The sequence below is a fragment of the Vidua chalybeata genome, chromosome 8 (genome assembly GCF_026979565.1).
Source record: "Vidua chalybeata isolate OUT-0048 chromosome 8, bVidCha1 merged haplotype, whole genome shotgun sequence".
Lineage (NCBI taxonomy): Eukaryota > Metazoa > Chordata > Aves > Passeriformes > Viduidae > Vidua > Vidua chalybeata.
The window spans coordinates 26,915,520-26,938,092 of record NC_071537.1 but is presented as its reverse complement, the minus strand read 5'-3'; the positions used below and the strand labels follow the sequence as shown (position 1 = coordinate 26,938,092).

The following is a 22,573-nucleotide window of genomic DNA, read 5'->3' as shown; positions in this document are numbered from 1 at the left end:
CTTCTTACTCAGTTTGGCTGTCTATTTGTATGTTCACCCACTGCACAAGAGTGGAATTATGTTTGATTTGTGGAGCAAATGGCGTGTACATACGGTAGTGTGATTTTTCAGGAGGAATTCTTTTGCACACAGCTTGGGAATCCAGGATATAATGATTCTGAATTGCAGTTAGTGTTGTCTTTTTTCTGCAGTACTATTCTAGGAGAAAAAAGCAACAAGATAAGTTTATTAGGTAGCCAAACTAACTGTTAAATTTAATGCTAATTTGGTTTTCATCCAGCAGAGAGGCTGGGGTTTTTTGCAATAAAGCTTCTCTACCAGCAGTTTTCAACAGGTGGCCTAACATGGTGTTACTGTTTCCCCCACAATATTATGGGAAGTCACCACTTGCATTTAATTTTTATGGAAAATAATTTAAAGAAGTTTTCATTTCTGTAAAGAAAATAGTTTTCAAACAGATTTACATTCTAAATCTATTGAATATTACCTCTAACAGCTATATGCAAGTCTAAAATTATACATCTGTGACCAGTGAGTTGACATATCTAATATTTTTAATAGGAATATGAAAAAATCCCTGTGGGTTGTTACCAAAAGTTTATATTTCAGAAGAACCCTGCTATTCAGTTAGATAGTAAACATAGCTCGTATTTTCAGATACTAATGTTAATAAACACATGGGGAGTTTTTTGTTGGGTTTGTTGGTTATGCTCAGCATGATGACCATCTTGAGGGGTTTTTTTCTTGTTTCATAAGCACATGAAGTTTTTAAACATTTTGTTTTATTGTATTTTCCAGGAAACAAAGGTGGAAAAGCCACAGAAGCATCCTTGCAGTCAAGCACCGAATCCTGTATTAGGCTTCGCTGAACAGGCCAAGCTTAGCATTTGTCAAGCAGAAGGGCTGGTTGCCCTGCACAGGAAGGATTAAAAGTGAACAATGACTCGATTGAGAGTTCATGAGCAATTGCTTGGAGCCTATCTGCTTATCATTCTCCATGTTCAAGGTAAATATAAACTAGTTGAAATAAGCTTATCTTTCTGATTTGTAACAAGAGTTTTGCATTTTCCAGTGGTTGAAGAAGGATTTTTTTTCTTTTGGAGTTTCTTTTGCAGGCAGGTGACTTTACTGGCCTGATGTGCCATATGGATGCTTCCCTAAAAAGAAGGGCATTCTAGTGGTCATTCATTGTAGTATAGATTAGGTCTATTTTAGCAAATACTTAAATAGAAGCAATACCAAAAATGCCTAGTACATCAGAGAGCAAGTTGGATGAGCAGCAGAAGTGAAGGCTTGACTTCCTGAATTTCAGTTCCCTCTGTGTGTGAATATTTGATCCCTTTAACTTGACCCACTGAAGAACTTGCAGTGTGCAGTTCCCCATGCTTTTTGATGCTCCCAGCAGCCTAGAGGTAGTATGCCATAACTAATTTAAATTAACTTTTTGTGCCTACTTGATGGGCCAAAGTGAGACTATGGACTATTCACAGATGCCCTCGTTTTCAGTTAGTGAAGATACTCATTTGTATGTCTGTTGTCTTTCCATACACCAATTATCAAAAAACTTCTGGAAATCCAGTTATCATTAGAACTTTAACTCCTTTGTCAAATTGGGTTGAATTGAAAATATACATCCCTGGTTGGGTCTCTGTGTAAGAGTGTTCTCTCAGCTGTGCACATGTCATGTGTTTACGTGCACAGAGCTTTCCAGGTATTTTCAGAAAACAGAGAAAACAAATTTGTTACTGTTATTTAAATACTTGAATATAAAAGCATTTATATCCTTATTCCATACTTAGATCAATTACTGCTTAGTGCTTGATTTTGAGATACTATGTAAGATATTTACTTTCAAGCATAACAATTCAATGAACCCTTTAAAATGGGGAGGGGAGGAAGCCTGGTAAGTACCCAAATGCTGATCTTTTTGTTCTGTTTCTGGTGTGAATCTAAAATATTAGATTAAAGGATATAGCAGAGCTGGCTTTTAAAAGCTTGGGCTTGATACATCTGTTTGGACAGAAATAGCCTAGTTTGGGGTATACTTGAAGTCTGTAGTCGATTTACAAATATTTGCAGGTAGCTGTAAGGTGCTTAGATGAGGTAATGGGAATAAACTGAAGAAAAGTTCATTGAGAAATTAGGAAAGAAATTTTGATTGAATGTGGTTAAGTATTAGAACAGGCTGCCTGGGCAGGTAGTACAATATTTATTCTTAGAGGTAGTCAGAACTTTACTGCAATGAGTGAACAACCTGGTCTGATGTAGAAGTTGGTCCTGCTTTGACCAGGTGGTGTTACCAGGTGACTTCCAGAGATCTCTTCTGCTCTAAAATACTCAGACATAATGTTTTGCTGTGGAGCTTGTTCTATTTGCATTCAAGCAGTTTTGCTGCTTCTGGCTGAAGAGACCAGCTTCTTCCCTTGTTCCCTTGAGGAGGCTGGGAGTAATATGCTTGGGTTTTTTTGCTGAAGTCATGATTACCCCTTTGCATTAGTCAATATTTAGCATCTTAATAATAGGCAATACCAACTGAAGGATTTCTTTTTCCTCTCTAGATTCAAATAGAAATAATAATACAAATATGCAAGTCTTCTAGTGGCTTAAAATTAAATTACATTAACTCCTTCCATAATCACGGTGATTAATAATAATTCAGTAAATAACTTCCAGTAAGTAATATAGATAAATTAAGTTTAAAGACTGAAAATTATTTTTCAGCTTCAAAAGAAGAAATTTCCTTATCTTAGAAATTTTCCTGACTTTCAAATCAATACTGAGGGCGGTCTGAAATCCATGGAAAAGTTGAGCTTATTGAAATGTTGTTAGTTCTTTGCACGTTGCCTAAGGGCTTTTCTTCAAACGTACAAAATATGCTTGGTTTCCTGGAGTGGTGAGGAAAAAACCAATCAAATCTCTCTGCTTTTCCCTAGATTAATGGGGGAGGAAAGAATTAAGGTCATAGTCATAAAGCATTTGAAATTTTTATAGGAAAGAGACAATCTAAAGTGAAAAGTTTAAACCGTTGAAAAAGTAGCTTCAACAAGGAAAATATGTGTAGGATGTTAGAAAAAGGCATCATAAACCAATCAACAGAGGTGAAAAAGATTCATTAGGGAGAATTGAAGAGAATTTGTGTGATTTACAGAACGAGGAAGAAAAGCAAAGTAGAAACCAGTGTGTGTACTTCCAGTGTCTGGCATCCAGGTTAATGGTTTGCTCTCTTGGGGTTTTTTTGGAGGCTTCTGCAGAATGTTAGGAATTTCAGAACTTACCAAGACCTGAGAGAATGATAAAAGCAAATGTGTCTAAATAGCTGCATGTATATATACATACCAGATTGCTTAACAGGTAACTTGAAAAAGCAAGTGGCTGCATGTGTTGATTAATGTGAAAATATTGTTACAGTAACAACAGAAACCAGAGGCAATTCTGTGTCATTATTGGTGAATAGCTGCAGTTTCTCAAGTTGGTACTGTGCAGCAGGGGGACCCAGTGGTCACCCTTTGGGTTGGATCTTTATAGCTTTGGGACTTCATCACTTACTTTGAGAAATAGTCAGAAATAAGGCTGAGTTGCAGATGGCCAGATTTAATAGCAATCTTTTCAATTAAAACATTTTTATTTCCTTTCTTGCTGTGGAAGGCCTTTGCAGTAGCTTCAAGTCTATGACTTGCTTTGCATCTTCATCCACCTCCTTTTTCTGATCTAAGGCAAGAGGTCTTGGGCTTCAGCTGCACTTGCGACTACAGTAAACAGGTTCTGTCTTCCCAGTAGTGCAGGGTTTTCGTGCAGAGGACCAGTTTTACTTCCAAGTAGAGTACTTTCTTTGTTGTTTTAGTGCACTGATGAGCACGTCTGATCAATATATGTGGCAGTAATAAAGTGCTTAATATCTACTTAAACATGTTCTCATAAATTTGGTTCTTCATTGCTGGCAGTTTGCTTCCCATGTGGTTCATCACACCTTTATATATTCTTCAGAGACACCACAGAAGACCAGTATTTTAATCCTTGTAAATTAGTTGACTAAGAATGTATTAATACCACTTGATATGTATGAAGATATATTAAAAGTCAAATTCTAAAATAATTAGTGTTAATATTAAATATTAAAATGGACTTAAACTTGCCACTGTTAGTGAAGTAAAAAAAAAACCCTGTTGATTTTTGTTCACTGCTGTAATTACTTTTATTCAAATACTTGACATAGATAAGGTATATGTTAAGATACATTTTTAAAACTTTATGCACTTTTTCATTTTCATGTGAAGTAGTTAACTGACTTTGAATGTATAAACTAATCTGAAATAAAATTCTAAAAGCTATAGAAGGAACTTAAAGTTGTCAGTAGCTGGTTCATTATTTGAAAACACTAGTTCTGTTTATTGGTGATTTCCCCAATTAATGGCTGCATCTCTTTAAAACATGAGCAGCAACTGTGTTCTTATACATTTGTCTGATTAAAATTCTTCCAAGAGATTATTAAAAGTTTATTTACTTCTTTATTAGAATCTTGCACTTAAAGTAACTTTATTCTTTAAAAGCCCTTTTAATTTAAATTACAATGCATTGTACATTTTTAAGAAAAATGCACAAAATTTTCAAGTCTCTGGCTTTTATATTGAGTGCATAAGAACAGAGCAGAAGTGACTTGGGGAAGGGAAGTGGGAGCAGAGGCTGAGGACTGCAGCTTGGGAAGCAGAGGAGGCAGGGTCTGCCTGTCTGTGTTGAGCACTGATGTAGCTCCTGGGAAAGCTGGAAGGACAGGAGAGAGGTTTTAAACCAGTAGTCTGGGAACATGCTGTGATTTTTAGGAACCAGTTCTGCTAGATGGAGCTACCTCTAACATGCCTAGTCTTCGGAAATCACAGCCTTGATACGTGAAAAAGCACTTGATATGTAAAAAAGGGAGCGTTATGGTTACAATGTCAAACACAGAGTTTGGAGAAGCATTCAAGATACTTTCTTTGCACTCATACAATTTTTCTGATTTTTATAAAAACTATTTTGTCTTTTAAGAGCAAGTGTTAGTATTGTATTCAAGCTGTGTCAGTTGTACTTAGGTTTAATTCACGTAACAGAACATGTTAAATCATTATGAAAGTTTGTGATAGGCAGAAAGGTGAAATGTGCTTACTGGATTGGGGGATTTTGCAGTATCCGCATCCTAAAGCAAGAAAAAGTAATTTAGAGCTACCACATAAAAATTTCAAGGTATGCCTTTTTCATAAGGGAGGCATATCTAACATAAAGAGCAGTGGTACAAGTTTCATCTTTGATGAAAAGAGCCCAATGTGCATCAGCACCACCAGGGAGGCAGGTGAAGGGGCTCTTCTGACTAAGATTATTCTTACTTATATATTGAATTTCTTAGAGTTTACAAGCATGGATCAGAGTAGCCACAAAGAAATGCCTTTAGCACTGTATTTCTGCTAGGACAAATCCCTTTAAAGGGAATAGTCTGGAATAGAAATGTTTTTATGGGCAACACCTATATTATGAACTCAGAAACCTATCAAACAACTTGACTGCTATAGGCCATATTGACCTTCCTTTGTGGAGAAGGAGAGAATACAATTAAGTAAAAAATCGTAGGCATAATTTGGCTTTTGTATTTGTCTTCTTACACTTACTGCTGTCTCTGCATTTCAGAGAGCTGTTTTTTTATGGGTCACACAAATCTTTTCTTAGATCAGAAGACTTAATGAAATTATATCTGTATCCTGGCATTGAGTTGCAAGCAGGTTAACTCAGGTTTTAGTGATTAGTAACACTGCAGTGTCACGCACAGTGCATTTTTAAGATTTATCCATGTTAATATTAATATTTGAAGCGTGCTTTCAAGTTGACTTAGATTTCTAACCTAGTGAGGTTTTTAATATCCTGTGCTTCTTTGAAATACATTTTATAGTCTTAAGTTATTTTCTGTGACTGGAAGAAGCAGTGCTTTGAATAATTTTTATTTTTGATCAAAGGCTGGATATGATAAATTGTCAGACATTGTTTTGTTTTAACAATTTGTTTTATTATTGGCTTTTGAAACTTCTATTTATTTTATTAAAATTAAGTTTAATTTTAAACAGAAAACCATTTAAGTGTTGTCCTGTCTGTAACAGTTGTTCACATTTGAAAAAATCTACAATGCATGTAGTGTATGATGGGGCAAAACAGAAGACAAAATCAGAACTTGAAGTCCCATCAGCTTTTTTCTCATTAGTGTCTTACACTGCAGTGAAGTTAGGAGAATGTTCCACCCTTACTCTGATATTTTGTTGAACGTCGTAACTTTGTAATGCAGTAAAATACACATTAGAGAGCAGTTTGTATGTTTAGAAGTCTATGGTACTGTCATTCTCAAGGCTGGATAAATAGGCTAGAAGTGATCCAGGATCTTGAACAAGCTCTCCAGCATGTGATAGCTCATTTGTTGCTCATGTATATTATTTTGCCCACCAGCTCTGTGCAGTTTGCAGGTGGAGGTTAGGAAATAGTGGAAAGGAAGCTTTGCTGTGCCTGAAGTCCGTGGGTGCTGTGTTTCAGTGCACAGTGCGCTGCACTTACACCTTTGAAGGTTATGTGAGATTTGTGTATGTATGTTTCTTAGCTGTACTGCAGAGTGACAACTGCAAGTGTCATGGAAAAGAAGAGATTAATTACATCATCAAGTAGTGTAGTGTCACAAGATCCTAAAACATGATCCTCCCTTTCCCTGTCTTCTTCCCGGGGGAAGATGCGGCAGTGTGAATGTCTGATAGCTGGAGCTCTGAGGGTGGAGACATAAACCTTGGAGCAAGATGTTCTTTTGTCCTATGCTTAGTTCTCTCTTGTTCATTTACTCAGTGTCTATTAACCAGGAAAAACAGCAATGAAGCATCCTGTGAGTTCAGGGCCTTCATTTGCCCTCTTAACATCTAAGGTGGGTGGAAGCCAAGTCTTTCTATGCTTGACTCCCAAACCCATATCTAGCAGCTTTAAGATGGACACTAATGTGTCTTAAAGTGCTGAGGATGAATTGCAGTACTGCAGTAAAGGATACAGTTAGGTATCCTAGGTGGAGGCAATTAAAAACTCTTTCATGAAGTAATCCAGAACTTCCTCAAAATTTTCCTATTCTCTTCCCTGGGTACTCAAACTCTTGTCTTAGAAGAGTTCTGCTTAGGAAGTAAAAATGCAAGAGTGAAGTGATTTTCTTTTTTTCCCCCATTCTTTGTGCAGTTCAGGTATTACCTGCAAGATAAAAGCAGGCTGCTACGGAGTTTTACATTACAAAAATAATGAAATTGTAGTCTATTCTTGCTTTGAATAAAAATCTTTGCCTACAGAAACTGAACAAAAGACAAAGATGTTGTTTCTTTGAGAATACAGTTATGTGGCTTGGATTTTTTATAGTATGTGCTTTTCATAAATCTTATAATGCAATCCATCATAATAAATGAAGAGGGAAAATGTATTTCATGTCACTTTTAGTATAAAAGGTTGGTATACCTGTAGTCATGCTTCAGTGTTAGTTTACAGAGATTTATACTGCTTTAAAAGATGCCAGACATGCACAAAAATGTTATTCTTTCTGTTCTGAGCTGGGAGAAGCCATGCTTTCAGGGTTCCTTGGATTTCTTGTCTAATAAACTGAAAAAACATTGCATTCAGTGATCAGGGTAAGAAAATGGATGAGTGACTGTAAGACACTGATCATAAAGTACCATAAACACTTTTAACATGTGGAATGTCCCTCAAGATAAGAGGGATTTATAACATCAATTGGGAAAGACACTGTAGTCATTCACCAAAATTAGAAAGACAATATTTGTGCATATACAGTGGCTTTTGGTTTAAATATTAAGTAGAATTACCTGTTCTCTGAGCAGGTAAGGATCTCTTAAATGCGAATACAGAATGTTGTGTGATGTCTTTAGCAAAGTATTAAAATTACCTTTCAGTTTATGCTGGGAAGAAATATGTAGAAAGAGAAGGGGGGTGGATGGAGGAGCTGTTTCAGTTGTGCAGGATTCCTCTTGGTTAAATCAGAAATACCCGTAACGTACTGTTATTCCAGCATTGGATCTTGTTTCTTATGAACAGTCTGTAGAGATCAGGACTATTTAACTTGGGCATTAATGAAATACTCTTTGAAGACCACATATTAAATAAAGCACTGCTCTGTGATTTCAGTGTTTAGGTAATGGTGTGTTTCTCAGGATATTCTCTTAGCTGTATGCAGAAGAAGCATGGTTGCATTACTTTGCTGCATTGGACATTGCACTAGGTGTGCTGAATTAACCAGATGAGGAAATCTGTGAGTCTGCTATTTTCAGTACAGTAGGATCAAATTTCACAAATATTTAATTGGCACTTGTCTGAATGACACAGTGCATGTTACAGTAGAGTGATGCAGAGGGCTGTGTCTGTAAGAGGTTTTAATCAAGTTTTTCTGGATGTGTTTCAAGCAAGGTACAATGGGACACTAATATTCTCTTCACTCTACAGCTCATGTTTGCTCAGTTTGACAGGAGGCCCAAGAATCTGTTCAAAGACACTCTGAGTTTGCTGCTCACGTTTCTTTTCCTTGGAATACTGAAATTTCTATTGTGACCTCCATTTTTTTACTAATAACTAAATTTGTAAAAGCTTCTGCTGGTCCTGACTGGCTGCTGGCTTATCTTGCCAACACTGAGCCTCACACAGAACCTTGCTGTAATCTGTCAGATAGTTTGTTCACGGCTCTTCTATCTGTATTTGGTTCATACCTTGAGGATTTAGAGCCAAGGTGGTTGACAGGAAGAGAGGGCTTGTTGGTAAAATTGTGTATGATAAAGCTGAAGGAGATGGGTAAGGATGTTCTCATCTCATACAGTAATCACATGGCATATTCCAAATGAGGCAGATAATGTTCATCATTTTTGTTCTGGATGTTCTTCACTAAGAAGAAAATGGATGTTTTCTTCTGAATGCCTACATTCACAAAAGCACTTTAATAATATGATCAAGAACAAATGATGTTTAACTCTGCTACTATTGAGAAACTGAGGAACTTGGAACATGATGTAGCCCTGTTACTATTCTGTGGAAGCTCGTTTGGATGGATGTTCATGTCATTTACTGAAATTTAATTTGCAAACAAGATTTACTTTAGCTGTGTTTTGAAGTACTAATGCATACAGAGATCAAAAAAACCAAGAGATTTTGGAGTTATTACTGCTCTTCCATGAGACTGTGAATCTATAAAAAATTACTTCAGAAAATTAGAAAATTGCATATTAAGTATGTTCAGTCATGCATAAAATTATTCTTGTTGTGGTTATCAAGCCGTCAGCATTTTGGTTTTCTAAACACATGAATGAGAGAAGCTTTCTTCATAAAATTCTAACCAGTTACACCACTGCTTTCCTGCCCTACCTCAAAAAGAGAAAATATCTTTTTGTTTATATTGATTATATATGGTTGGAAGATCTGCTGTTAAGGTACAAAATATGTCAGCTGGGTATTTCTAGAATAAAATTATTAATTCAGATTTCTACTATAATCTTGGGAGAGGAGATTGCCTTGTATACTTCAGTTATAAATATAATAATTGTTGTCATGTTTTGCCTATAAAACTCTTGAGCAGTTGTTGAAGAGATGCAGACTTTTTTTTTTGTTGTATTTTTTGTGTCCAGGTCAAAAGCCAGACAGCATGCTTCATGGTACAGGAATGAAGACAAATTCTGACCAAAAGAAACAAGCAAATGGAGTAACACTTGCTCCAGAGGACACCTTACCTTTTCTTAAATGCTACTGCTCAGGACATTGTCCAGATGATGCTATTAACAACACATGCATGTAAGTGTTGCATTCGGGATAGAGAGGTTCTTTGAAGAATATCATTTTGGATTTTGAGAGAGTAGACTACCTCTGGAGGCTGACCAAGGTTCTCTCAGGTGATCTGACCATAATTGATTATGTTCTGTGAGTGCTAAAACCCATGGTCATCTATTTTCACCACATCTTAGAACAATTTACAACTGGTCATTTTAAGCCTAGCAACTGCTTTGAAGGACAGAGGTTTTAAGTAACCCTGTGGTATTTTATAGCTGGGTGAGTATTAAGTGACCCAAATCTAAGCCTTCTGACATGACCACCTGTTTGCTTATTTCTTCACCTAGTAGTCAAAAAGATAGTGTAAACAACATAGCCATTTACTGAGAATTCTTCTTGTTACATGTTCAATAGTTACAGAATATGAAGGAAAGGCAGGGGAAAATAAAGAAAAGCCTGTGGACATGTAGAGACAGGAGGGAAGTTTTATCTTTGTTAGGTATAAGAATCCAAACAGACTCGTGCACAGGTTATGTGCTTGCTTAAGGTGGTTTTTTTTTCATGTCCTGAAACATCCTTAGTTTTCTTTTTTTTCTCTCCATTTGCAATTCCATGTTCAAGGCCCTTCTGTTTCCTTTCTTAAGAATTAATATACACAGTTGAAAACTTATTACTTGCTCCTGTACTTTGAGTCTTCACTTTAACATAGGTTTCAGTCTTTCTAACGTGTCACTTGGCAGTTGCTGTGGAGCCCAAGGAGGTAGAATAAACACTGCTGTCTTCTTAAATGTAAACACATGCAGAACTTAAAAACAATTTTGAACTGAGAAAACGTTCCAGTATTTTGTCTTTCAAGCCTCTTGGTATTCATTTATTGGTTTTTATTGCCCTCTAGTGTGTGCAGTCTGTATAGACCTTACTAATTTTTGTCTGACCTAGCAACTGATAGGCCATTATGCTGATAATAAAGGTATTAGTTAAAAACACAGTGTCTATATGCAGGGTACCTTATGGCGTTATGCTTTCCACATCTGCATTTTTTTTAATTAGTGTAAATAGATTTTGGCAAACAAAATTATTTCTAAATTTGTTTTCCTTAGTGTCTGTGTTGAGGGAATGAATGAGTATTTGTGAGAAAGCATCCCTGTAGTGTTCTGTTTGAGAATACTGTGGAGGTCTTTTATTCTCAGACTGGATGGTAACCACTGTATTGAAGAATTTTTCTAGAAGTTTTCATTCTAGAATTCTTAACGGGTTCATGGTCAAGTAATTCTGAATATTGAATGAAAAACATGCTGGTAAAAGCACATGTGATATGTTTATTGCAGAACTAATGGGCATTGCTTTGCTATCATTGAGGAGGATGAACATGGAGAACCCACGCTTGCTTCTGGCTGCATGAAGTATGAAGGTTCAGACTTCCAGTGCAAGGTGAAAAAATGAGATTTATACCAGTGCTATACTTTATTTTATTTTATTTTTATACCACTCCCTTTTTTTATATGGCATTCTGAAGATGCTTCTAAAGCAAATACTGCTGCTATGATGAGTATAAGAGAAAAACTTTTAAAGGGATTGGGTTTTCTGTCTTAAGACCAGCATTTATTTAACATATGATTAACTGGTTTTGACTAAGCTCAAGACTTTTCCCATGTATGAAATAGTGGCTTAAGTAGAAACCATCTATTTCTGTGCAACAAGTGAAAAACATCTCGTGAAATATAAAAAAATGCAAGATCAAATGTAGGCTCAAAGATTAGATGATGTCTGTGGGCCACTGCAGAGTGATCTCATACATTAAATGGTGTGGTTGAAGTGCCTTTTAAATAAAATAGCTTACACTTCTGTCTGTGCTATATTGTAGCTGTAGCATCTCATGTCCCCATTTTAGCTTCAAAATCTAAATGTTCGTTGAATTCTCCTTCAACAGGACTCACCTAAAGCGCAGTTACGCCGAACGATTGAGTGCTGTCGCACTGATTTCTGCAATCAGGATTTGCAACCAACATTACCACCTCTTGACAGTACAGGTAAACACCTCCTGTGTGTTCACACTGCTAAGAAATTCTGTGTAGGTTCTGTTCTTCCTGATCAACAGTAGAAATAAGGAGAAAATGTAATTATAGTATCACACAAATCTGGTTTTTTCCTTACTCAGTAATTTTTTATGGAGATCTGTACTACTACTCTTCATTTTCTATTTTCAGTTTTCCTTTTTTGCCACTTTCAAGTTAATCTTTTCCTCGATCATGGCATTTTTATTCTTGTTCTTAGTGCGTTCATATCTTGACTGCATGTGATCTTCTGATCTATTTTTATTCTGTTTCCACAGTCTGATCTCTTTTAAAAATGTTTTTCTTAATCTCTGCTGTGCTTTTACCATTATGAATGCCATCATGAAAAAAACTATTCAGACCTTGTTAACACCTCTTTATTGCAAATTCATTCTCTTCTTTCTATTGTTCCCAGCAAAAATAGTTTGTTTTCATGTGCTTACTCATTCATTGCTAGACAAGTTGTACTGGTCTAACTGTTGCTTTATATCTTCTCAGAATCTTACTGCTCTAAATCCTTAATTTCTATTTCTAACAAACTAGCAAGAGTCAACCAAAACCAACAATTCGGAAATCTTAAGCTGAATCTTTTTATATTTTTTTTTTTGTTATCCAAATGATTTGTCTTTGCTTTTGTGGTATAAATACTTAATTTGATACACAGTATATGAAATCATACCTAAATAAACTGTTTCAATGTATGTTTAATTAATAGACTTTGGAAACTCTTTTTTTTTTTTCTTTCTATTTTTTCTTTCTTTTTTTTTTCTTTTTGTCAAATAGATGGACTTTTTGATGGCAGCATTCGTTGGATGGCAGTGTTGATTTCTATGGCAGTCTGCATAATAGTCATGGTCATCTTACTTAGCTGCTTTTGTTACAAGTAAGAAAGCACTTTCTTTATTGGCAACATTTTTAATTTTGCAAATCAGTGTAAACAGAACAGTTATTTTGCTAATGTACTCAGTTAATCATATGTAGATTGGAAATAGTTGGAACCTAATTCCACATTTCTGTGGGTAGCAGAATGAAATGTTCATAGCAGAGAATTTAAGTGAGTTTGGTCCTTTCCTCTGGCTACAAAATATTTACAGTTTTGCAAGCTACACATAACTTCGATGCTATAGCAGCTGGTAAACAGGAATATCTTCATGCTTTTTATGCTTTTGGGTCTTCAGTCACTTTGAATAGTTAAATTTCATCTGCTTCTGAGATTTTCTGCTGAGTTTCAAAACTAAGTAAATGTCCAGCTGAGCTGTGGCAGTTCATTCAGGTGTTTCTGTTAGCCCCAGCCCTGTACTGGAGGTGATCACTGTTCTAGCAGTTTCCAAGGCTTGTGTCAGCCTCAGCTGCTGTGGTTCAAGGTTCTGTCTGTTCATTTAACCCAAAATCAGCAATGTTGTGCTGGTAACTCTGGCTGAGAGCTGAGTTAAAAATGGTGGGTTTCTACCTCACTGATAATCAGCTGACAAACCTGTACATGCATTACAACAGCTTCTTAACATTAAAAAGCTATATAAGTTACATTTCATGAAAAGAAAAAATACAGTAGCATCTCCTTCTCTGTTTTTTCTTTTGAGAAAGTGTGTATGTTTAAATAACTCCTTTCCTAGAACAGTTTGTTACATATTTTAAGTGTTTTGGAGTTCAGCTTAACTTCTGTTACTTTTGCAGGCATTACTGTAAGTCAATGGCAAAGAGGCACTGTTATAATCGTGACCTGGAACAAGATGAAGCATTTATTCCAGCTGGGGAGTCATTAAAAGACCTTATTGACCAGTCACAGAGTTCTGGGAGTGGATCAGGACTACCACTGTTGGTAAGTCATAAACTTGAGATTTTTCTTCACTGAATTTCTCTCCATCACAAACAAAGCTTGGTTTGGATCTAATGCCTAGAACAAAAGCAGTCTGTTCATACAAAATGCTAATTATTTTATATGCCATCATGATGAAGGTGAAGTACAAACTGAACATGTTTAAAGCTTCACATAGTTAATTAAAATGAAGTGTCAAATCAGACACGTTAAAAAATCTGTTGGCATCAGCAGAATTCAAAGAAAACAGCTATTAAGATAAAAATACAAGACATGGCTAATGTAAGTATCAAATTGAGTGAACTCAGAGATTTTACTTTCTTAGTATCCACTGACCATTAAAATAGAAAAGCCAGAGAGGGACTTCTTACAAGGGCATGTAGACAAGGGGAAATGGCTTTAAACTGAGAGTAGGTTTAGATGGGCTATTAGGAAGAAATTTTTCACTGAGGATGTTGAGGCACTGGAACAGGTCGCCACAGAAGCTGTGGATGCTCCATCCCTGGCAGTGTTCAGGTCCAGTCTGGATGGGGCTTGGAGCAGCCTGTTCTAGTGGAAGGTATCCCCACCCATGACAGAGGGATTGGAAGTAGATGACCTTTAGGGTCCTTTCCAATTTAAACTATTTTGTGATAATTATTCATAATTTTGCTCATTCACCATCCTATATAATACTTGCATAAAAATTAGCCAGTGAGACAGATGGCTATTTATAAATCAGAAATAAAATGGAAGAGAGCATACCCTTCATTTAGAAGTTGAATTGACTTAAATCTTTTTGAGTTTTTTTCATACCTTAGAGGCAGCAATAATGAGTCCAAAATTGGAATCTAAAAAATTTCATGGAAAATTTTTACAATGGTATAAAACTTTAAAGTAATCCAAACTTGACAAGCGGCCTGGCCAGGTACTTTTGGTTAACTGGTATGTTTCCCTCCTCCATCTTATGCCCTCTTCTTTCTTTTTTTAATTTTTTTTTTTTAATGTCTTCCCTAGGTTCAACGCACTATTGCCAAACAAATTCAGATGGTAAGGCAAGTTGGAAAAGGACGATATGGTGAAGTGTGGATGGGCAAATGGAGGGGTGAAAAAGTGGCAGTCAAAGTGTTCTTCACTACAGAAGAAGCCAGCTGGTTCAGAGAAACAGAGATTTACCAAACTGTTCTCATGCGACATGAAAACATCCTCGGTAAGGCAGCAGAACCTTGGCTGCTGGAGGGTGGAGGAGGAGGAGCTCTTACTGGGTGCTGTGAGGGGTCTAAGGAATAATCAGATGGGTTATTCCCTTAATGTGCACTAATTAAATGTTACTGAAAGGGTAGAATCGTGTTGCTTTTGGTTAGTAGCATGTCTGCAATCTCTTTGCTGGAAAGCTGGACTGGTAACCTCACGTACAGTTAGAATTAGAGGTTCTACATGATTAGTTTTCATAAGGGCAACACACATTTTCTGCTAAAGTGCAAGAAAATACAGCTCTAGGAATTACCACTAAATCTACTACACGAAAATTTTATGTACAAATAAATAGTAACTTGGTTTATACATTTCATAGGTTTCATAGCAGCAGATATTAAAGGCACTGGCTCCTGGACACAGCTTTACTTGATCACGGATTATCATGAAAACGGATCATTGTATGATTTTCTGAAGTGCACTACTCTGGACAACAGGGCTCTGCTCAAACTGGCCTATTCTGCTGCGTGTGGCCTGTGCCACCTGCACACAGAAATCTATGGGACACAAGGCAAGCCTGCAATTGCACACAGGGACCTGAAGAGTAAAAACATCTTGATAAAGAAAAACGGAACCTGCTGCATTGCGGACTTGGGTCTTGCAGTCAAGTTCAACAGGTAACAAAGCCTCTGTCATCGGAAAACTTTCATGTCATTTTTTTATTTAATGCACCAGATACTCAATTTAAAAAGGCAGATGTAGTAAAATGTAGTTCTTGAATGCTGGTAGACATTATGATGAAAATAGCTTGTTAAGAAACAATGAAAATACTCTTCTTATGGAAAATAAAAGTTTTGTAGAGGAAATGGAGACTATTTTTTTTTTATTTAAAACTAGCCTTTCATAGTAATTGCAATCATGTAAATTCTTTCATAGAAAATTTAAACAGCATATAGGCAGTTGAAACTTAATTGAAAATGTGATATTTTAATAGTATTATTAAATACTTTTATTCATTTAAGTTCTATGGAGACAGAGGCTTTTCTTTTTAGTGGTTGTGCCATACAGGATTTCATACCTTGTAACAGTCCACAATTCAGTAACTTGCTAATGTTTTCATATAGTGACACAAATGAAGTTGACGTTCCCTTGAACACCAGAGTGGGAACAAAACGTTACATGGCTCCAGAAGTCTTGGATGAAAGCCTGAATAAAAACCATTTCCAGCCATACATCATGGCTGACATCTACAGTTTTGGGCTGATCATCTGGGAAATGGCTCGGCGCTGTGTCACAGGAGGTAAACTTTTAAATATTCTGTATAAAATCTACCAGGCCCTTCCCTCACTCTAGCAATGCTTCACCAGGAAATAATATAATTAGATTTCTGTGTCATTAGGTGTGTATTCTTTAAAAGCAGTAGGAATAGTCTGACAAATAGTCTTGTGACTCATCCTAGCTTTTCTTTTACTCTCCTTTTGTATCCTTATGCATCTTCACCTGTATTCTTCTTCCATCTTATATTTCTCTGTGCTTCTTTGTAGCATGTAGTAGATTAGAAAAGGCCAAAGCTAGCATTTGGTATCAAAATCAAAGGCACTACAAGGAATCATCATAGCTACTGAAGTTAATAATCATTATATTGGAGCTTTTATGGTAAATTATTGTTGTAGTGAAATTTTCAGATTTTTACCACAGTAAAACTCACAGTGTAGTGAGTTTAACTTGGCAGAAAGTTAATTTTTGTTCCTAGCTAAGGAAATCCAAGAGTAGATATGTAGATTTATTTATTTTAATTGTTCCTAATCTTTCACAATTATCTCCAGGTATTGTTGAAGAGTACCAGTTGCCATATTATGACATGGTGCCAAATGATCCATCCTATGAGGACATGAGAGAAGTGGTGTGTGTCAAACGCCTACGCCCAGTGGTATCGAACAGATGGAACAGCGATGAAGTGAGTGTGCTCAGAGGAAAAGCTGCTTCAGTTTGTTCATTAATATGGGGTGGTATTTTAGTTTAATAAATACTAAAATGTTGTAAAGTAGGACTGCGTTCACACATTCAGATACTTTGAAAACCTCATAGCAATAATGGGAGGAAGACATGCTTGAGATAAGTTCAAAATATTGGTTTTTTTTAATGTATCTTTTCAGTGATCTGAGGGGAAGATACCCTTAAGCAGCATGCAAGTATATGAATACTGCTCTACTTGAGATTGTGTATTTTAGATAGTGGAATATAGTCAGAGTTTAATTGGAGCTAAAACTTAAATTATTTTTAATTCATTTTATTAGTCTTAATAGATATAGCTTATTGGTTTGTGGCATAAGATATTTCATGAAAGATAAAGCAGTTCCTTTGTGGATTTCCTCTTCCATTTTTTCCTTTTTTACTGTTACATCACAGGACAATCTGTGCTATAACTAAAATACTCTCATTTATATGTGTTTTTAAAGGGCCACAGCTTGAACACAGTAAATAAGACATAACTATTTCACATAGCAAATTAAATATGCCATATCCATTCTTCCCCAAGTCCTTGACTTCTATGAATTACCAGTTTTCTCCTTTTTTTTTTGTCTGCTGAAAGAACTGTTGTCACATCTTCATTTTCCCTGAAAGAATTCTCTATGGTTTTGCAGCCGTATATGTGGAGATATTTCTGTTTATTGCTGCCATATTTGTACCACTGTTCTTGAGTTGTACAGAGAAGTTCTGGTAATGCATCACTGAGAGACTAAATCAACACTTCCATTAATTCCAGCTACTCTAATACTAGGCAGTGATGGGGTGGGATAAGAAGGATTGGCATGTGGATGTCGGGTTTGGGATGTTTTGGGGTTTTTTCCTTCAGCAGATCACTTTATAATAGTTTTCTACCAACAATTTTGCAGAAAATTTGGAAGTTGCACATTTTTGAACTTGAAAGTTCTATAATTTGAGCTTGACAGCGAACCAGAATTATAACTATGGATGTAGTGATTGTTACAAGATTGTTTCAAGCATGCCTTTGTTTTTCCTTTTGCAGTGTTTAAGAGCAATATTGAAGTTGATGTCTGAGTGCTGGGCTCATAATCCTGCCTCAAGGCTCACTGCCTTGAGGATCAAGAAGACACTTGCCAAGATGGTGGAATCACAAGATGTAAAGATTTGACATAGGAAATTGACTTTGGAGAGCAAAGCTGGACTCCCTAGATCTTTTCACTCAGACATGAGTGAGGAAGATGAAAATAGAGAAGAGGAAATAACTGAGATTCAGTATATTTTCTCAGCACACTTCTACAGGCTGCTAATGAAATCTTTCAGTACTTCATAGACCATGATACTGAGAGCCTCTATACACTATGTGCTAAATATATGGACAGCCTTGAGAAAATACACATTTTGTTTTGGTTTGAGCTGCATTGAGACTTCAATCATACTTAGTGAGTCTCCAGTAAAACTCTGGGTACTGAATTGAATGTTCAGATTACAGTGCTTTCTGTGAAAGCCTAACAAGCTATATGGATTCAACAGAGATGGAGAATATAAGCTTTTGGGTTTTTTTTTTGCCTTCTACCTGATAAAACCTAGTCAATCCATACCAAGTTTTGGTGAAACAGCCTGTAGGTTATTAATCTGTTTGTGATACTACTCAGTTTAACAGTTCTTTATGCCTTTATGTGTGTGCCAGGATTATTTTGCTGTCATTTGGAATATATAAGAAACATTTAAATGAACAAAGTTTTATGGTCAGGGCTCCATGCATTTTATGGCTCCACAGTCAGAGATTTGCTGCTGAATCTTTTGCCATTAAGTTATCTTGTGAAATCTCAGTTTTAATTTTTTTTTTCTGGTCACAAGGAGAACTGTAAAAATTGTGAACCATTAATTAATTAAGAAATGCCTACCTAAATCTGTAAGGAGCTTGAAACAATCTTTTCTAGAGACGTAGGCTGCTTTGGTCATCTCACTTGCAGTCTAGAGAGAGCTTCATAATTGGATCCCTGATATTTGTCATATTTTTTCACAGTGCCACATGCAACCAGCATTTTTGCCATAGAATACTTTACATCTTAGCAGAAAGACTGATGATGTGTTTTGCCTTCCTGCTGTATTGGGACTCTCTGATAGGTGTCTGTCAGGCTCTGAATTTCTTCCCACAAAGGAAGGGATTTGTCAGCTGTAGCCACGTGCTCTTTCATCATTTGACAAAACTAGGCAGAAGGTGAGTTTCAAAAGGCTTGAGAACAAGTCTGGTCTACAGACACAAAAAAACGCAGGAAGCTCTCAGTGCTCTGAAGATCAGAGAATGCAGTAAAGGGTCAAGACCAGGAGAAGTGAGTACGTGAACGGTTGAAGATCAGATCCACAGTGTGCAGAAGATTTGGAACTGGGTTGCTCTGATGTAGACACAGGAGGCCACATCTGTGTGCCACTTAGTGAAAGTGAAGATTTGAGACAAGGTAAATCAGTGGGTGTTGTAAGTTCTAGTTAAGTGTGGGAGGAATGGCATTGAAATTAAATCATGAAGATACAGTAAGTTAGCACAATTGTAAAACTTGGGTTTATTGTGCCAACTGTTCAACCTGCACGAGAAACTGAAGTTCCCCCATTTTCACCACTGACCCACACAAGGTGTATAGAAGCCAGAACCCTCCGTGAGGTTACTGTAAAGTAGAATTATTGATTTATAACTCCTTTGGCACTTCTACTTGCAAGTTAGAAAATAGTACCATAACTCAAGTTGAAGCTTCAAGCATGAATCATCTGAAGATTGAACACACAGTATTGGAACCATTGAATCTATTTGATAATTTAAGTGCCTATAATTTTGTACTGTAAATCTTGTTCTAAATAACTTTAAAAAGGGAAGTTATTTACACAGTGTGCTTTAGTAAAAAAAAAAAACAAACAATAAATACCTAGTCCTAGGTACATCTGTACAATTAGATATATGCACACGCACACGCCATAGTTGAGATTTGAAGAAAAAAGTTAAGAATAATACCAGAATTGATGAAATTGTTAAAACTTCAGATTGATTTATGCCGGATTATTTGTTGTCTTAAAATATTTGCATAGAGATTGTTTTGATATGTTTAAATTTCCCTTGAAAACACAACTGATACAAAGCAGTATAACACAGAAATAATGTGATTTGTGAACAATTACAACCTTTTTAGCATGTTACCTTTTTGTTTTAATCCTGTAGTTCCCATAATGTAAATGGTCAGGCAAAAGATTGCAGTATTTTTATTTTCTATTGTGATGTACAGACTTTATTTAACAGTTCTACATATTTTATAGAAAACTAGCTATTTCAAGGGACTTTTTTTTTTAATAAAGTCATTACTTTTGTTTAGTAATGCCTTTAAGTATTAATATGTATTCTGGCTGAGAAGTTCATAGGTATGTCAACTTTAACTTATTTGAAAACAGCAAGAGATTTATGATATTGTGCCACAATCCTCATGATAAAGGGCTTTTAAAAAAAAAGTTTCTCCGTCCATTGCCAAGAAATACATGATGATTTTGAAATTGTTAATCATGTCTTCGCACATAATTTTTGCACAGGTAGTTGTAAAATTTTTGGTATAATCCAAAAAAAGTAAGGGTTAAGCTTTTTTTTTTTCCTTCTCTAGAATTTTTATCAATAAGAAGGAAAAAATGTTTATGTAGGTACCCTGCTAACTTAAACTTTCGGAGCATGGAGATCTGTCTAAATTAACCCCGTCCTATGTAGAATATTGTGTCATTTCTTTTAGAATTTGCCACATCATCATTTGCTGTAAACATGTTTTGTGAATTTTTTTTTAGTTCATTTTTCCCAGCTCTTCAGGAAGCCCCTTCTCGAAGTATGAATTTCAATAACTTATAAATTTTCACTTATTTTCTTTTCCATTGTTTAGGTATTTGCAAGGCAGCAATAGGATGGTTAGACACCTTAGGACCTAAATTGATTTTCAAGTTTGCTTTAACATGGAGGGAGCCAACTGCTACAAAGATGATTTTTTGAGAGGGAAAAAAAAAATCTTTTTTGCCTTAAACCTAATTTATCAGCACTTCAGTTACTCTGTTCATACTCAAATGTATCATGCATGTGTAGTTCTTGCTGTGCTGAGCAGCAGCTTCATTGATTCCGATACTCAACAAAACATTAACACCACAGGATGTCTATACTGATACTTAATCATTTGGGGGAAGAAAAATGTACTCTTAAGCCAGCCCATTAATTTTTACTTAACTAAACATAATTAATTACCTTACTCCAAAGGTAAGTTGTTGCTTCATGCAATCCTGTACAGTTAGAAGCCTTTAAGGTAAGGTTAGAGATGGTAATAACAATCTTCTATTGGACTGTGATTAATCTCATTTTTGGTGGTCAGAATTTTAAGCATTTGTCATTCAAAAAAATATCCTCCAAAACTGATAAATGTGGGTTTTTTTTAATACAAAAATCAACTGTGTGGAAAATACATTGGGGAGTATCAAGACTGTGCCTTGGAAGTTCTTAAACACTCAGATGGAGGGATTTTTATGTTTATTGAACCTGTTCCATGTGATTTTAGATGGAAATAATTGGAGTCACTTCATTATTATTGTTACAGCAACTAAAAGGAAAGTTTTTGTGTTCCTGGTTAACTTGTAAATTCCACCAGAAATGTGGTATTCCTACAGAGAAAATTAGGCTTACATTCTGAGTTTATTCTGGTTTTTACTTAATGTAATTTTTCCTCAAGAAACAGTTTTCCCAATATCCATCACTTCTTCTGAATTATTTACTTAATTAGCCTTTTTTGAGGTCTTGAATGAAATGTAAAATTAATATTATGTTACCTCCATAGTAGTCTAGAATCAAATTTTAGATCTTGATCTAAATGACCATTTGAATGTGTTTATAAAACAAATAATTTGGATACATTTCATCTACTCTGTCTTAACAGACTGTATTTTAATGGTCTAAAAGTGTTTGAAGAGCAGAGATAAAAGTTAATAAACATTCTTTTGCTATTGCAGATATTTTTAAAGGGAAGTTACATGCTCATCTTCTGTGAAATATTAAAATGATTTAGCCTTTGCTCCTTCTCCTGACAGTGCCTCTGAGTTAAGTCTTTATCCTGTGCCCACAGTCTTTATTCCAAGTAGGGGTGATGTCTAAAAGCAGCTGGCAGTGTTGCACAGTACAGTCCTTATGGAACCATGGTGCTCAGCCTTGGTTGTACAGCAGAAGTAGAGGGCACATTACTTCTGATTTTTCAACAAATCTAATGTAATTGTTGCTTTGTGATATTTTACTGTTTAATGCAATTATAGAAGCCCACACCATGTAGTGATATTTGTGCTCTGACATGACATGCCCAAAATGAAATGTACTATATTGTATACAAGAAGAATAAATAACATTGTAGTTAACCTAGAGAAGATGTAAATAAAATATGAAAAAAGAGTGGAACAAGACAAATGGTCACACTCTTGTGTGTGTTATATGCCAGAAGTGTAGAATACTACTTTAAAAATGTAACACACTAATGTATTTTGTACAGCATCTGCTTTAGAAGGTGCCTTATTGAGTTTACCATGAATTGCTTGTTCTGTACACAGATTATGTCCAATGTATCATTTTTAAGTAAATAACCTTATTTTAGTACACATTAGTAATGTGTTTTGTTACTATAAGATTTTGCCTTAAAAATGTAATGACTTGGAAATCCTAATACTGTAACTAAATAACTCCCTACTTTTTCATACC

At 35.7% G+C, this 22,573-nt stretch overlaps 1 protein-coding gene across 2 annotated transcripts in view; it reads left to right on the top strand.

Annotated features, from left to right (window-relative positions):
- Positions 1–22,471, top strand: part of BMPR1A (bone morphogenetic protein receptor type 1A) — a 73,829-nt gene extending 51,358 nt beyond the window's left edge. For both annotated transcript variants that reach the window (XM_053949639.1, XM_053949640.1), the window contains 11 exons: positions 799–1,006; positions 9,657–9,819; positions 11,124–11,226; positions 11,726–11,825; positions 12,633–12,732; positions 13,524–13,668; positions 14,662–14,854; positions 15,218–15,515; positions 15,963–16,138; positions 16,665–16,795; positions 17,870–22,471. In XM_053949639.1, coding sequence (XP_053805614.1) covers positions 940–1,006; positions 9,657–9,819; positions 11,124–11,226; positions 11,726–11,825; positions 12,633–12,732; positions 13,524–13,668; positions 14,662–14,854; positions 15,218–15,515; positions 15,963–16,138; positions 16,665–16,795; positions 17,870–17,995 — 1,602 coding nt within the window. In that variant the 5' untranslated portion in view covers positions 799–939 and the 3' untranslated portion in view covers positions 17,996–22,471. The remainder of the gene's footprint in view (positions 1–798; positions 1,007–9,656; positions 9,820–11,123; positions 11,227–11,725; positions 11,826–12,632; positions 12,733–13,523; positions 13,669–14,661; positions 14,855–15,217; positions 15,516–15,962; positions 16,139–16,664; positions 16,796–17,869) is intronic.
- Positions 22,472–22,573: the final 102 nt, after the last annotated feature.